We start from the raw sequence: 16,390 nt of genomic DNA, 5'->3' as shown, positions 1-16,390 counted from the left end.
CATTCCATCAGCTATACGCCCAGTACCCCACGGAGAAGGACTGCCGGTTCCTGATGCACCAGAATCATTCTCACTTGAGTCAGACGAGGAAGAGGATGAAACTTCTGGTCCTGAACCATCAATGTCACAGGACCCACATTTTCCCCCATCCTCCTCCTCTGAACCACGCCTCATAACACAAGGTGAACTGAATGACCTTGTCAGAGATTTGGAACTACCCAAGAGTAAGGCAGAGCTGTTGGGCTCCAGACTACAGCAGTGGAATCTCCTGGCAGGCTCTCAGGGCAAATGGAGCCCATCAATGCTTGCAGACTATTGCTGGACAGTGACAAGAGATGCTCCATTTAATGAATGCAAGAGACAAGCCAAGAAGCACCGAGTAGACACTGAATAGGACTAAACTATGTACATAATAGTTTTTTGCCTTTTGTTTCATAATAAATTTTATTTATATAACCCTTTTGCTGATTTTTAAAGTGTTACATAAAGAGGACAGGTGAAATATTATCATGTAAAGCAACCATAAACACATGAAAAGACCTAGGTTTACAATTTATGATTAAAACTCTACTATCTACACAATATACATAGACATAAAATGTAAAAACTTAAATATCTTAGAAACAGTAGCCAATCAGTTGTTTTAATTGTCATATTTGAATTCAGCACATCAAAATACATAATAAATATCACATTTTATCTCTGAAGCAGACGACTTCTCAAAAATTGTAGACCAGTGTAATTAGTCCAGATTTACAGTGGTGTAACTAAATATCAGAATATTGCCCTAAAATTGTCATTAAAAAAGAACAAGACTCAGGCCCCAATACAGCAAGAGTCTTAATAATGTGTCTAACTTGAAGCATCTGAATAGTCCCAATGAAGTCACCTGATCTCTTTGGAAAGGTTGTTCCAGAACCAGAGCCCCTGGATTGAGAAAGCTTTGACCCCAGCTCTCATGTGCTTCATGCTGGGCTTCGTGATCAGCATGGTCTCAGAGGATCAAAATTCAGTCTTTGATGTACGTGGGGCTTGATCCATTATTTGTTTTAAAAATGAAGAACAAGGCCCAGGTCAAAGGTATTTAAGGGCCTAATTGCCATTGAAATCAATCAGAGTTAGGCCCCTAAATACCTTTGAGGACCTGGGTCCAAGGTTTTAAACGGACATTGAAAGCTGACTAGGACCTTAGGGAGGGATTTGAGCATGGGCCTGACAAGACTATTCATATGCTTAAGCTTAGGCATGTGTTGAGTACCTCAAGGCCTCAAAAGGAAAATGGGCATTTTTCTGCTCATCCTCTACAGGACAAGGGCTCATTACATTTCTGGAGGTCTCATGGTTAACTTTTTTAGATGACACCACAAGTTTGATATGGAACCCATTGTGCTATGAGAAACTGAGGTAGTTATGTGAGGGGACATACTCTCGCTCTTAGGCTAACAAGAAAGAGAATCTCCAAAAGTAAAGACAATCAGAATGTTCAATTTCTTACATGGACAACTTACAACAAACAACATAACACCGACAGTCAGATGAAAGTTTGAGACTGACACTGGAACTGAACCTTTTAATAAATACTAATATGGATTTAAACATATGCACTTCTATAAATTCTTCTACCAGAGCCAAAACTTTTCTAGCTACTTCACAGCTGGTTCTTCTCAACCAAGGGTTATACTTATATTTAGGAATTCAACTGGTAGCCTAGCTAATGAAAACAGTAGAATTGTGAAGGAATTGGCTACCTTTTATGCAAATTAATATTTCTCTGATGCTTCAGACCTACATAATAAAATTGGAATAATTTCTAATTCTGAAGAAAAATTAGTGCCAACTTGATCTGACTGCTTCTCTTCAGAGCAGTGTGGCTTGCCCAAATGACTAGACCACAGACTGGGACTCAGGAGACCTGGTTCTTTTCCTAGCTTGGCCATGAGCATATTGGGTGATCTTTTGCACATCACTTTACCCCTGTGCCTCAGGTTTCTCACCTGTAAATGGATATTCATAATGATAGTGACCCCTTCTGTAAAGCTTTTTGGCATCTATGGATAAAAAGCACTACAGAACAGTGAGGTATTGTTGTTATCTAATTTTCTTACTGGCCAGTGTCACTTAAATGAGGCTATAAACATTCTAACAAACCAAATGACATTTGTGGTGATTTCTGTTGCTTATAAGGGACCGGACATATTTCATACTTGGTAGATCTGCTTCACACTTCAGAAGCCTGCTTCAGAAGCCACACTTCAGAAGCCCATTTTCCTGGGAATCACGGACTGGGTTACCTAATGAAGAATGAGCATTTAATCAGATGGGATGGGCCCAGGTGACATAAATTCTGACCAAGTTTTTCTTTCTTCATAATGTTCTTAGATTCTTATTTTGAGTAAAGAACAGCACCTCAGATTCTCAAAGATATATAGGCACCTCATTCCCATTGAAATCAGTGCTGTTTTCAAAATGATTTTGTTTCCCAAAATGTCTTGCATTTTACAAATTTATGAACCTGATTTAGATCACGCACCAATATATTTTAGAAGTGACTCCACCAAAGTGTCAGAGCAGTTTGTGAAACTGGCATATAAGTGGAATCAGATCTGGGGCCAGTTCTGTATTTCCATACAAATTTCCTATAAATAAGCTCTCTCATTTTATTTGGTATAACAAAAAAACCTAAAGTCAAAACTTATGTTTTCACATTGAAAGAAGGAATTGCTTTTCCAGATTTATTAATCTGAAAGTGGAGTTGCTATTTAAATTTATATGAGGAATGGGATCTTTAAGCACTGGTTTCAGACCAGTGAATGAATGAAACAAAACAAAACAAACAAGATAGAGCCTCACTCTTAAAGAAAAATTATTAGGCCTGCATAAACATGTGACTTTGTTAAACATAATTCTCTTTATTTTGTGGTCTAGAATACTGATATAATTGCTACAATTTATCATTTCATAACATTTCTGCTATTAAACTAGTGTTTCCCATGTTTGACAGCAGCACTGGAATGACATCATCTGGAGAGAAAAGGGATTAAAGTTAATAATATATTATCTTTACTTTAACAGCACATTCTGCTCATTTAGAGATTTGGGCAAAAGTGAGAGGAATTACTATATACACTTTTTTAAAATGTCTGAAAAGCCATAACATTGTCTAAATTCTTAGGCTTAACATAGTTAAGGCCAAGAAGAAACGTATTTCAGTTATTATTTTTTATGTTGTTAAGAAGAATAGAGATACTCAAGAATGATTCTTGCCTGAAGCTTAAAAAGTCCATTCCCAACTAGTGTACACTAATTGTAATGAGGTCTTCCCTTGCCCTCGCACAAATAAGTCAGAGACCTCCTGGGAGGGAAAGGAATTATTTAAGCTTAGTACCAATGTAGACACAAGAACAAATGGGTATAAACTGGATACTAGGAAGTTTAGACTTGAAATTAGACGAAGGCTTCTAACCATTAGAGGAGTGAAGTTCTGGAACAGCCTTCCAAGGGGAGTAGTGTGGGCAAAAGACATATTTGGCTTTAAGACTAAGCTTGATACATTTATGGAAGGGATGGTATGATGGGATAGCTTAATTTTGGCAATTGATCTTTGATATCAGCAGATAAGTATGCCCAGTGTTCTGTGATGGGATGTTGGATGGGATGGGATCTGAGTTACTGCAGAGAATTCTTTCCTGAGTGCTGGCTGGTGAGTCTTGCCCACATGCTCAGGGTTTAGCTGATTGCCATATTTGGGGTTGGGAAGGAATTTTCCTCTGGGGCAAATTGGCAGAGGCCCTGGAGGTTTTTCACCTTCCTCTGCAGCATGGGGCACGGGTCACTTGCTGGTGGATTCTCTGCATCTTGAGGTCTTCAAACCACAATTTGAAGACTTCAATAACTCGGATGTAGGTTAGGGGTTTGTTATAGAAGTGGAGGGGTAGGGTTCTGTGGCCTGCTTTGTGCAGGAGGTCAGACTAGATGATCACATTGGTCCCTTCTGACCTTGGAGTCTAGGAGTCCTCCAAGTGCAATCACCAGTTCTTCTTTTATTAACAGTGTCAGTTCCCACCACCTTCCATTTACAGACAGTTGTAAACCAGGAACCTGGGGGCAACCAGCTCCTCCAACTATCAGGGATGCACAGCCTGTAGCTCCTCCCTTTCCTTGCTTTGGCTCCTCCCCCTCTTCCTTCCTTCCTGCCAGCTTTATATAGCCTTCTTGCAAATAAGGCCCGCAGGTGCTTCTGTTTCACCAATTAGGTGTGGCATACTCCCTTAATTGGAGCTGGACCTCCTGGCCAGCACTCTGTTACACTGATGGTAACGTTAATTAAATCCAGGTGGGAGAGAGATATTCAGATTATTATTTCTCCTAAACAATGAGAACATACTATGGGAACTATGACACTCAATAGCTTTATAGAAAAGTCTTCTTTTCTTTTCTTTTTTTCATTAAATCATGAGGTAAATGGCTCTTGTGTGTGTATTTCTCCTTAAATCAGTGTCAAATTATATTATCCACTCACTCTACATTGCCTGTGCATAAGCAACGTGTAGGGGAGGAATGCCCCCAGCCCAGATTTCTGCTTGATTTGCCTCAGCCCCACAGGACCTGGCGGTATTGTCTACCCTGGCCAAGGGAGGTGGGGCTGGAAATTCCTCCCAGAAGAGACATGTGGGGAGGTCACATGTCTTCTCCTTTATATTATGTCCCCCAAGTATCAGAAGGCACGTGTTGTCTGTGGCTATGTGTTTAATTTGATGCTGTACAATGTGTACCATATGCTACGTGATTTTCTACACAATTTCAAGTACTGGAGCCTGATCCAACATCTAGTGAAGTCAATGGAATTACTCCTATTGACCTCAGTGGGTTCTGGATTGTGTCTTAGGCCTGCTATTTTATAGTAAGTGTATGGAGCATTTAAAAAGGTGCTTATGAATTTTGACACTTGGACTATATAATTTTTATTATTATTTATTTGTGTGGTGGTAGCATTTAGGAGAGTCATACAGCAGAACCCCATTGTGCTAGGTGCTGTACACAGAACAAAAAGGCAGACCCTACTTCAAAGAGCTTACAATCTAAGTAAAAGACAAGGGACGCATTATGTGGATACAAATTGACAGACCAGGGAGTACAAGGAAAAAAGGAGACAGTACTGCTCAGCTGATAGGTAGTGGTCTACCATGAAATTAGTCAGTTATGTATACAGTAAAGAGCGAAACAACTTAAAAGGGCAGACATTCAAACTTTACCAAATAGAGCGTGGTTATTGGCTCTGTATTACAGACCATCAGATATTAAATCTTAGCAAGAAACATTTTCAGTGGTATATAAAATGCTTAGACCTTGCAGCATTTCATATAAAAACCTTGGCGGGTTTTTTTCAAAATGAGAAGATAAGGGTTCTTTGTAAGTTTTAACTCAGCTATTCTGTCAGCTTGTTCCGTAGACGTCAAAACTAAAAATTAACTTTAAGTAGTAAAACCACACAATTTATCTTTCACTCCCCACCTCAAAAACCCTCCAAACCCTCTGCTAGCACCAATTTTTTTGCCAATTCTTCCTTGAGAAGCCTACATCTTTGCCCTGTCTCTTGTGATTTCCTGGCCACTTCAGGATTACAGAGTCCTCCTGTCTGAGTGACCCTAACACCATCTGCCTGACAGCACTTCATTTTTTGGAGTGGTCCCAAATGGTCCTCAATCAATTCTCTTCTCTTCTGCCCTGAAGTTATTTCCAGGCTCGCTCTCTCATTGACTAAGGGGAAGTATCTCTGAAGCTCCACCCACATCCCAACTCAGGCTGCTCATTGAGAGAGAAGAGGAAGAGACATCTACCCCCATCGCTACTTACTGCATTCCATTGCTTTTATTTCAGGCCAGAACTTCTGGGGACTTCATGCCAGGGGACTGCTCAGCACATGCTATATTGGTAAATCTGGAAGCTAGACAGCCAGAGATAATACAGGCACCAGACTGTGTCCCGCAGTCTCAATAAAAGTTGCCTTTGTATTTATTACACCGTGGTCTGCTTACCTTTTCATGTTACGTTAATGACAAGGACACAATACACACATCAGGACACTAGCTACTAACCCAGAAACAAATATTAAGATGTAAGCAATATCAAAGCTGCAGGAAAAAAGAGTCTGAGAGAAAATCCAACCTCAAGCAGCAACATATACAAAGTGAAAAACGACATATGATTTATTGCAAACCCCAGCCAACCAATGCAACTGGAACTGAAAACACGGCAAATCATTCCACTACTACAAATCTTTGCCAAGCAGGAAAATATTTTCTGGTGGAGTGTGTAGCATGGAGGAGAGCCCCTCCTTCATCAAGGATGACTCATCTTGACTAGCTAGCTAGAGAAACAGTCTGAAATCTTTTTAAAAGAAAAGCTGTAATTCCACCACAAGTTATTGGATGCAGGAATTACTTGACAAAATTCTATAGTCTGTATTACAAAGGAGGTCAGACTAGATTATCATAATGGTCCTGCGTGACACCTAAATCTATTACATTTATGAATTTGCAGATCCTAAGCACTCATTTTGTATACTACTTTTTCACAGCAGAAAAGAGGCTAAAACCAAAGAAACTCTCATTGAAGTGAGTGGAATGCAAAGAAAGAGCACAGGATCAGAGGAGGACTCAGAAGAAAGTTGTAAAATGATGTTTTATTTTGGTCTGATGACTCTCAGGTCACTTACAACAAAGTAAATGCTTAATAGTAACGTTTGGTAGCTCAACATATTTCCTGTTTCATCTCACTGTCTTTCCAATATTATCACCCATCAGGAAAAGAAAAAAACCAAGTGCAGTGTCTTTTCAAAAGAGTTTTTTTTTTGTTTTTGTTGTGCATCCTATGCATTGACTCAATACATCTGCAAGATGCCCTTTTAAATATGCAGGAGCTGGGAATCAGCTCTAATGGTAGTTCCCACTTGGCCCATCTGAAATTAACAGTGAACATGTTCAGTAAATACTGAAATAACCCAAAATTCACTCCTGCATTTAAATAACAAACAATCTGTCTGTCATTTCATGTAAGAGTTGGTTAGTACCATCTCTGTGAATTATGTAAAATAAGAATTTAAAGGTGAACTGGAAAGCTAGAGATCAAACTCAGTTACTCAAAGATTGATGTAACTAATGTTCAAATTAACCTGGCTGTAAAAATTGAAACAAGTTGTAGTTAAAGCTATTTCTCTCAGGTAAAATTCTAGATTAAAAACATATCCCAGAATGTATAATTCTATAATGTCACAGATAGAAAAAGGCTCCTAGGTTTGTATCATATATGACTTATTCCTGGAAAGAGGAAAGGAGTGTTGCCTGCTGAACTTAATGTAACTTCATCAGAATGAAATAAACTAAGTACATTATATACGAATCAAAAATTTGACTCTGTTTTACCTCAGATTAGAAAATTTTACAAGATTCTGTACAACAAATTGATAAGGATCATAATAAATCTTTTTAAGGCATGAGAGCAATTCAGACTTTATCTGCAGTGTTACTGTATATTCCCCCACATAAATGTTCCAGACAATGTGACTGTGCATCAGAGGTTGGAGGAGCTGGAAAATAAGTCCAGGCCCTCCAATCTTCTTATATTAAGTTTAAAGAAGGGATCTGAAGGACTTAATTCTGTTATTGCTGTCCTTTTTTAAAATAAATTTGACTTCAATGGAGTAACTGCAGGGATGAATTTATTCCCTTATTATTCAGTAATTTTTTGTAATGAATTATGCCTATAATTTTTCCTTGGCTTACACCCAGCTTTGGGTTTACACACTTTGTGGAAATAGGAGAGTGAAGACAGTGTTTTGAGAAAAACATTATCAGAAGTAGATGTTGTTTATTCATTGTTGCTATCTTTGTAGTCTAATTACAGATAATGCAAGTGCAATGGACATTTATAAAGCTTTCGTATAAGCCCATGCTCAGAGAAAATGAGCAATATTAGCAAAAAATATTCATATTTTATTTTTATACAGCCTGATCCAAAGCCCATTGAAGTGGATGGAAAGACTCCCAATGATTTCAGTGGGATTTGACTCAGGCCTCCATAGTGCTTTCCATATGAAGATCCCAAAGTGCTTTCCAAAGGAATATAAGTCTCATTATCCCCATTTTACAGGAACCTGAGTAATAAATTATTCCATTTGATACTTAGACAGTCTTCCAGTTGTACTTAGAGATGTTACTGCATTTTTTCCAAACTTAAAAGAAATGAAAATGTTTTTAAATAAAGAAATAAAAATGTAGACATACAAAGCTCTAACTTTGTTTCTTCTTTTCTGCATCCTTTTGTTCAAGTATTTTCTATTACCTTGTTAAATATTGTTAGCTGGAAGAGTGATTTGTTATATCATTTATTGCTCATGATTTATTATCTGTGGCAATAACAGATCCACATAGAGAGGCTTAGTAGATGTGTGAGCTGAAACAATCTTGCAAGGGGTTAATTTTGTAATTGCTATCTAGTATGTTTATAATCCCAACACTAACCCAATAATAGAAGGGGGGCGGATCTAGAAGGTACAGGAGAAGATGTGTGTCTTTATGCTTTTCTCTCATGCATCTAAACTGCTTTATATGCTCCTAGAATAAATCTTTTTCATTCCGAACAGAATTCCTTGTACTGGATATTCCTTATGGCTAGCTGAAAAAAGACTTACTCGGAAAACCTTTGTCAAATCTTTTCACTGCAGACTTCATTCAGGAATATTTTTGCTCATAGAAAGAATGGGCAGATAGTTGCAAATCTGCCTTTTGCCACATATAAGCTAGCCTGTGGAGACTGAAGAATGGAACTAGTTGATGACATCCTACTTGAGAATGGAACCAATATTTCTGCGTTCCTGTGTGATATTGTCATGGAAAATGATACGTTTTTCTGTGTGGATGATTCACCTCCTCTTGCTAAAGGTATGTGGAGGAAAATAGATTTTTCAGACATCACCAGTTCCAGATGAAGACAAACTCATGGATATTTCAAGAAAAACAGGTACACAAAGGTTTGTAGGTGAGGCAGTGTGAAAATAACCAGTTGTTGCTAAATTAGGATAAGAAACAGACCATCAAGAACTTCATATGTCCTGTTTTTCCAGATTATAAATACATCTAGAGAGTAATACTCAGTTAGAATGGAATGTAAACAGTACTGATAATTGTTTAATGAAAGATAATTTTATATTGCTCTTGAATAATTCTATAACAACGAAGTTATCTGATCTAATGCAGTATGTGGAAGCAACTAACATGAAATTATAATACTGTATGTAGCTGGTAAAGAAAATTTGCTCATGTATTAAAATAATATAGATTGTCATAATGTTTCTTATGGTCTCAAAGAACAGTTCAGGTAGGTCAGAATCAGGATTTCTAACTTCCAGCAGTTTTACATTGGTGTAATGACATGACTTCAGTAGATTTGCATAAGTGAGATAAAAATCAAGTCTACTGCCTTGAATGATGAGCAGTCTTCGCCTTTTGGTTAATGAATGAAACCCCTGTGATACAAAAATCATTAATTTTATGATTTTCATATTTCATAACTGATTCTTCATTGTGACAATTTTCAGATTTACATCAAACAGTTCGAATTCTGCTATATTCGTTGATATTTTTGCTCAGTGTCGTGGGGAACACACTGGTAATTACAGTGTTGATAAGAAACAAAAGGATGAGGACCGTCACTAATATATTTTTGCTGTCGCTGGCAGTCAGTGACCTAATGCTTTGCCTTTTCTGCATGCCTTTCACCCTCATTCCCAACCTGCTGAAGGATTTTATATTTGGTAGTGCTGTTTGTAAAACTGCTACCTACTTCATGGGTAAGTCTCTGAATTTTATACCTACTCTAAAGCAAATAACCCATTACATTTGTGAAATACTAAACAAGGGCCTGATCCTTTAAAGTGCTAAGCACTCTCAGAAGCTACTAAGCAGGACTGATTGGGCAGTAACACCTTATTGGAAAGATCAGCACTAAGGCAAAAAAGTAGTCCAAGCTGTCACATGCAGATGGGAAAAAAGCCTATTATATAAAACCTTTTTTCTTTAATTAAAATTTGACTTACATTGCTATAAGAAGACAGGGTGCTGGAACAATTTGTATAGTGGGGGTGCTAAGAGCCATTGAATCGAACAGTAAACGCTGTATATAATGGAATCCACTTCAAGCCAGGGGGTGAGGCAGCAAACCCCAGTACCCATACTTCCAGCACCTATGTAAAAAGCAATTAGTAAAAGTGTCACCCCCTGTAATCAGCAAAAATTCTCCGTGTGCTGTATGCAGAGCCATATCTGATCATCTTGATAACAAAAGTTAATACTCTTATCAGAGCTGAAGAGAGAGCTCTGCACAGCTCTGGCGGCATAATCCTGCAAGATGCTGAGCTCTGTAGTCTCATCAAACATAACACTGAAGCATACACTTAAATTAAGCATATCCTTAAGTGTTCTGCTAGATCAGGCTCAGCACCTTGCAGGCTGAAGCCTGGTGAGAAGTTGGATTCTATTCCTTCTTGCATATCATCAGCAGAAACATTAGTGTTCTAATTACAGGGCAAATACAATAAGATTGTACAAGCATAACCATTACCAAGGGCAGAATCTGGCCCACAGAATATCTACTACTGGTAACAAATGAGAAAGAGAAAAACCCCAACATTCTGATTTTGCAAACCCAGGTGGAATTTGCAGGGTTGTTAGAACAAATATCCTTTTATTTGTTAACTGTTCAAATATAACCAGGAGTCACTGTGAGACAATAAATATGAAGCCTAATGATACTATTTTTATGGATTCATATTTTAAAGACCACCACCACCACATTCAATATGCTTTGGATTCAGCTGCCTCCCATTATAGAAGTGGATCCATGAAAGGGCCTGATTTATAAATTATCTGGATAAATATTACTGTCCCAACTTCTTAGATTTAGTTTTTAAAAAAGTAAAAAGAAAAGAGGGAATTCTGAAAAGTTTGTTATCTCAAAATGAGATTTAGCAATTAATTACAAGAACCTCTGTTTAACGTGTGCCCTTGAAAACTGTGATGTAATGTGAAAATGCATTTTGAAAGTGTGGGAATGGGAAGTCAACATGTTTCCTTAGATATGGTCAATAAAACTAAAGGTCGTATTTAAACATGTAATGAATTACTCACATAAACGTCATGAAAGTTACTGAAGCATTGCATTTTTTATATTTCAATTTAAGTGTTACCAATTACATATACAGATATATTCAAAGGGAATATATTCTAATATCAAGTTTTACAATTACAAAGTTAATTTTATTTTAAGACTCAGAAGGTGAATTGTCCCATAAGTCATACAGTAAACACATCAGAGGTCCGCAGTGGAAAAAAAAATAGCACATTGCACTGAAAGTTTGAAGTATTATATATAGTGAGGAGAAGAAATTAATGAATATTTTACAGAAAATGGGTCTGATTCCTACTGCATTACTTCAGTTTTATGCCAGTGTGACTCCACTAAAATCTATGAAAATGTAACTGTTTAGTTTTTTTTTTACTTAATTTTATCAAAACAGGAAGTTAGGTTGTCAGTTAAATAAGATACTTGCTTTATTTTAATTCAAACTAAAATTATACCTGATTCACTGCTTTGTTACTCCAGATGCACACCAGTGTAACCCCACTGATTCCAGAGTGCCTGGTTATGTTTCCGTGAAGTTATACTAGTGTGAAAACTGGAGTAATACAGAGATGAATCAGAACTAAAGTACTCTGATTATAGCTTCATGCTTTGATGGAACTAAGTCAAAAGATGTCAATTATTTTTTCATACACATCAGTAGTTACACAAGCATAAATCTGGAGCATCACAAAGGTGAATCAGGTCCACCTCTGTTAACTTAATAAGTTGTGAAAATATGAGTAATGCTATATTTTCATTGTTTTGCATATGTGCATGGAAACTTAGCAAGCTTATCTACAAAGAGCCAGCCTTTTAAAACAAGAACCCATTTCTTTGTTTTATATATTTAGGTGTCTCAGTAAGTGTATCTACGTTCAACCTGGTTGCCATATCTTTGGAGAGATACAGTGCTATTTGCAAACCCTTGCAGTCCAGGGTATGGCAGACAAAATCTCATGCCTTGAAGGTGATTGCTGCTACTTGGTGTCTCTCCTTTACCATCATGTCGCCATACCCAATTTACAGCAAACTGGTGCCTTTTACAAAATATAACAACAGCACAGCTAACATGTGTCGCCTCCTTTGGCCAAGCGATGTCATTCAGCAGTCCTGGTAAGATATAACTGACTGTTAAATAACATATAATTATCTGGCAGAAAATAGGATTACACGATAGCATTAAGCCTGTTGAAAATCAATTATTAACCATTAGTGTCTGTTTATAATTCTTTTATGCTTGTTTAAAAAGTCACAAGAATTTCTATTTTTAATTTCTGCGCTTTTTTGTTTTTAAATACATTTATTACTTTTGCTTCACAACTGGGGGATATATGTAAAGGGCCAGTGATTTTCAAACTGTAGTCTATGAAGCTGCCATTGTCCCTGAAATGAGGGCATCTCTCAGACTTCCAGCAGTGATGCTTCTTGTCAGTATAGCTCGGTCTGTTTTATTTTTTGTATGTCCAGAGGATTTGTTTACTTTTAACAATTAATCTTTTTAAAAGCCACACGTCTCTCAGTGTCCCTTACAGGACTGATTCATTTCTTTGTCTGCATTTCTTTGATGCAGTTTCAATTGTGAACAAATATGATGACATGAAAACTGGAGAAGTAGCAAACGTACCTGAGAACAGGACCAACCTAGTGACTAGAGAGATTAGTGCAAAAGGGGCAGCAGGCTATTAGGGTACAGTCAGTGTTAAATGTCTACACCCAAGGAATAAACGGCACAGAAACAACATAGGGACATAATCAAGGAGCTGCACTGTTGCATTAAACAAGCTCATATTTACTCTTTAATTCTTTCCTAATATTTCTTTTTCCTGTAACCAAGCACTTTAGTTGGTGCAGGGAAGATACAGGATTTTTCCTACTGTCTTTAATGGAAGGGAGACAGATCTATAGTTTGCACCACCTAAATATGGTGCATGCATATAAATATCTATTTGAAATTAACATTTTTAGTAGTTTAAGGTATAGTGCCATAATGAGGATGTATGAAGAGAAAAGTTAAAAGGCCAAATTCTGCTCTCAGTTATAACAATGTAAATCCAGAGCAATGCCAGTGAATCTGCAGTAATGTTCCTGCAAGGAGCAAGTGGTTAGGCTCAAAATATACAATTGATTTGTTAATAAAATACCTTAAAGCAAAATAATTTCCCTGGGTGTGGGTACCATTAGAGAAACTGCTTATGTTTTGTTATGTGGTATATTAACTCATATGCAATGTGTAATCAAATATTACAGGATTTGCTTTAAAGTGGAATCTCTCCTATGGAAGGGATTCAGCAGAAAAATAAGAGCCCAAACTGTACCATCTTTCCTTCAGAATCTGTATGGGGCTAGAGAGGAATGAAATGCATCTCCATCCCAGTGCATGCTTCTGGGGGGGGCCGCACTCCTTGGGGCGGGTGGAGGGAAAGAGACACAATCCCACTCCATGGATGTAATAATCTAGGTTGATGGGGGAAAGGAAAGGGGAAACTGTTGTACCAGGATCCCAAGCTCAGCACTCCTTCCTCCCCCAAGTCTGTAACATCTGTAATAAAGTGAAATGGGAGAGGCGGGGGACCCAGCAAACATGATGAACTGGGGCCCAAAATTCCTCTTGAAAGTTAATGGCTAATAACAGCATCTCTCTTAAGCGCAGGTAGCTGCTCATTTGAATTCCCACTGGACAAGCTTTTATATCATAAAAACCACCACCACCACCACCACCATGATTCTGGTTTTAGTAGAGGACAGGTATTGAATGGGCACAGAGACTGAAGCATCTTTTTTAGCCCTAAGTGCCTCTGGGGGTGAGACATATTGGATGGACAGTGTGGAGAAGCCTGCTGTTGTTCGCACTGTACTATTTCTGTGGAGGGAAAAAGGGCTGTCAATAGAGTACCTCTCATCAGCCCTAAAAACATTTCACCCAGATCTTTAGAAAACAAACAAAAATATTCAGCTGCTTCTCTGTATTTCTGCTGTTCCCTAATCTCAGTCTCTTTTGTGGCTTCCTCAGGTACATTTTCCTGTTGCTCATACTCTTTCTTATACCTGGTATTGTAATGATGATTGCATATGGCTTAATCTCTTTGGAACTGTACAGAGGAATAAAGTTTGATGTTAGCCAGAGAAAATCTTCACGAGGTAACAGCATGTTTGCATTTGTTTTTGTTTTGTTTTAAGTTCATCTTTGAAGATGTGAATAGTAGAGCTGAGTCAGTCATTTATTCTATAAATGCCACCTCTTTTTTGTTCACAAAACATCTATGAACAGATTGCAAAACTGCTGCATGTATTTGTTAATCAAAATTATTGGAAAATTTCTTCAGTGAATAATCCATCATCTGCAGATTATTTGAAAAGAGTTCAGACAGGATATTTGTGATCCAAATGTTTTAGTTAAATAAACCAAATGGATATTGTTTTTCATCATAGATTAGATTATTTTTGCTATTAAGCAATGTGACAGGAATTGTAAATTTAACCTAAAAAATACAATTCAAAAATTACTTCAAACATTCAATCTTAATGTTCCTTTTTTGCCAATTTTCACAGTAGTAGAGACATTTAGATGTTCATTGAAAGGGAACACCAAATGGTCACCAAAATGTCTGAATCAAAATTCACTTTAGAATTGGAATGACGGTTTTTACCACTAGTTGCTCATCATCCATGAAGGATTTTGTTTACTTCAAAATTTAGACTCCGCTAATTTGTTTATATTTTGAATCACTATTCAGAAATGTTCTGTGTTACATATTTATGTGAGTGTTGCTGATTTGTACATACAGAAAGGAAAGCCAGCACCAGTAGCAACAAATATGAGGATGGAGATGGCTGCTACCTGCAGAAAACCAAAAAGAAGAGAAAAATGCCACTGCAACAGCTTTCTGCCACCAGCAGCACCAAAATAGACAGGGTCAGAAGCAACAGCTCAACTGTCAACTTGATGGCCAAGAAGCTTGTCATCCGCATGCTGATGGTGATTGTGATTTTGTTTTTCCTTTGCTGGACTCCCATCTTCAGTGTAAATGCCTGGCGTGCATTTGACACCACATCAGCAGACCAACATCTCTCAGGAGCGCCTATCTCCTTTATTCATTTGCTCTCCTACACTTCTGCCTGTGTGAACCCCATCATCTACTGCTTCATGAACAAGCGCTTCCGCATGGGCTTTCTGGCCACTTTCACCTGCTGTCCCAAACAAAAGCCTCCAGTAGTAAGAGGAGAGATTGCAGATGAGGAGGAGGGGAAGACCACAGGGGCATCTCTCTCCAGGTACTCTTACACGCACATGAATGCGTCTGCTCCCCCATGAACTGCTACAGAAAAGGAGAGGCGACACATGGCCAAGAGAATTTCAAATCCTTATCTTCTTGTCTGGTCTTGGAAAGGCAACTAAGGTTTGATTTGTAACATGACTTAGTTCTGAGAAGATGAAAACACCACAGTTAAGCAATTAGCTGGTAGGAAATGCCAAGGGAATTGTATGGGCCATAGATACTGCTAGGGTCTGTGCTTTGTGTCACCTACATTTCTAAAAAGAGACTGGAGTTATTAGGCTCTGTGGAGATAAGGGACTTTGAAACCAGCCCTCCAGCATGGTGCATTTGTATTAAAGCCTCCTGTAAACACATTCTATAACCTGAGGGTGTCCTTTCCACCGGCAGTTTGGCTCACCCTTTTCATGCAAAATTGCAGTTTTTAGATATAGCTCAGAGTATCTCTTGACATTTCCAAGACACTAATAGATTGGGGTTCCTTATCAGTCCTGATTACAAATTTCTATTTTTATATTTTATGGTTAAATATCAGTTCCATGAAATCAAAATATATTGGCTATTTTCATAGAACTCTTTGTCGTCCTTATTTTAGCTGAGCTACCACCCTTTGAAATTCTTGGTTTAATGGTCAATTAAAAAAAAGGTTATTGCTGGAGAAAAGAAAGGGCTATTGATCCAAAGCAATGGGTCCAGAACACTTTTAAAGTAGATTTATTTCAATATTTTTTTTGAAAGTTAACAAGGGAAATAAAGACTAGCAGTTTACAGGCAGATGAAATACACTTCTTCCAGACTGCAGCCTGTGACAGCTTTTGAAGTGATATAAGGATTCTGACAATTTAACATATTCTAACTTTAAACGGCAAGAGGAATGTCTAAAGGCCTGACTTTCTAAAGTGACTTTCTTCTGTGCACATGCATATACTGGCGCGCAC

At 37.8% G+C, this 16,390-nt stretch overlaps 1 protein-coding gene across 1 annotated transcript; it reads left to right on the top strand.

Moving 5' to 3' along the window:
* The first annotated feature begins 8,818 nt into the window (after window positions 1–8,818).
* Window positions 8,819–15,867, top strand: CCKAR (cholecystokinin A receptor). Its single transcript, XM_030564280.1, has 5 exons — window positions 8,819–8,939; window positions 9,596–9,847; window positions 12,030–12,291; window positions 14,189–14,316; window positions 14,964–15,867. Exons 1-5 carry the CDS (start codon window positions 8,819–8,821, stop codon window positions 15,488–15,490), a joined length of 1,290 nt encoding a protein of 429 aa, XP_030420140.1. The 3' UTR covers window positions 15,491–15,867.
* The last annotated feature ends 523 nt before the right edge of the window (window positions 15,868–16,390 follow it).

The sequence above is a fragment of the Gopherus evgoodei genome, chromosome 5 (genome assembly GCF_007399415.2).
Source record: "Gopherus evgoodei ecotype Sinaloan lineage chromosome 5, rGopEvg1_v1.p, whole genome shotgun sequence".
NCBI lineage: Eukaryota > Metazoa > Chordata > Testudines > Testudinidae > Gopherus > Gopherus evgoodei.
Note: the sequence above shows the minus strand (reverse complement) of the source record. Positions and strands in the feature narration are given on the sequence as shown.

Excerpts from the sequence above, each read along its gene's own strand:
- CCKAR (XM_030564280.1), top strand. The coding sequence starts at position 8,819 with ATGGAACTAGTTGATGACATCCTACTTGAGAATGGAACCAATATTTCT. Across the intron at positions 9,848-12,029 it reads AACTGCTACCTACTTCATGG|GTGTCTCAGTAAGTGTATCT; the intron begins GTAAGTCTCTGA and ends TTATATATTTAG. Across the intron at positions 14,317-14,963 it reads CCAGAGAAAATCTTCACGAG|AAAGGAAAGCCAGCACCAGT; the intron begins GTAACAGCATGT and ends TTGTACATACAG.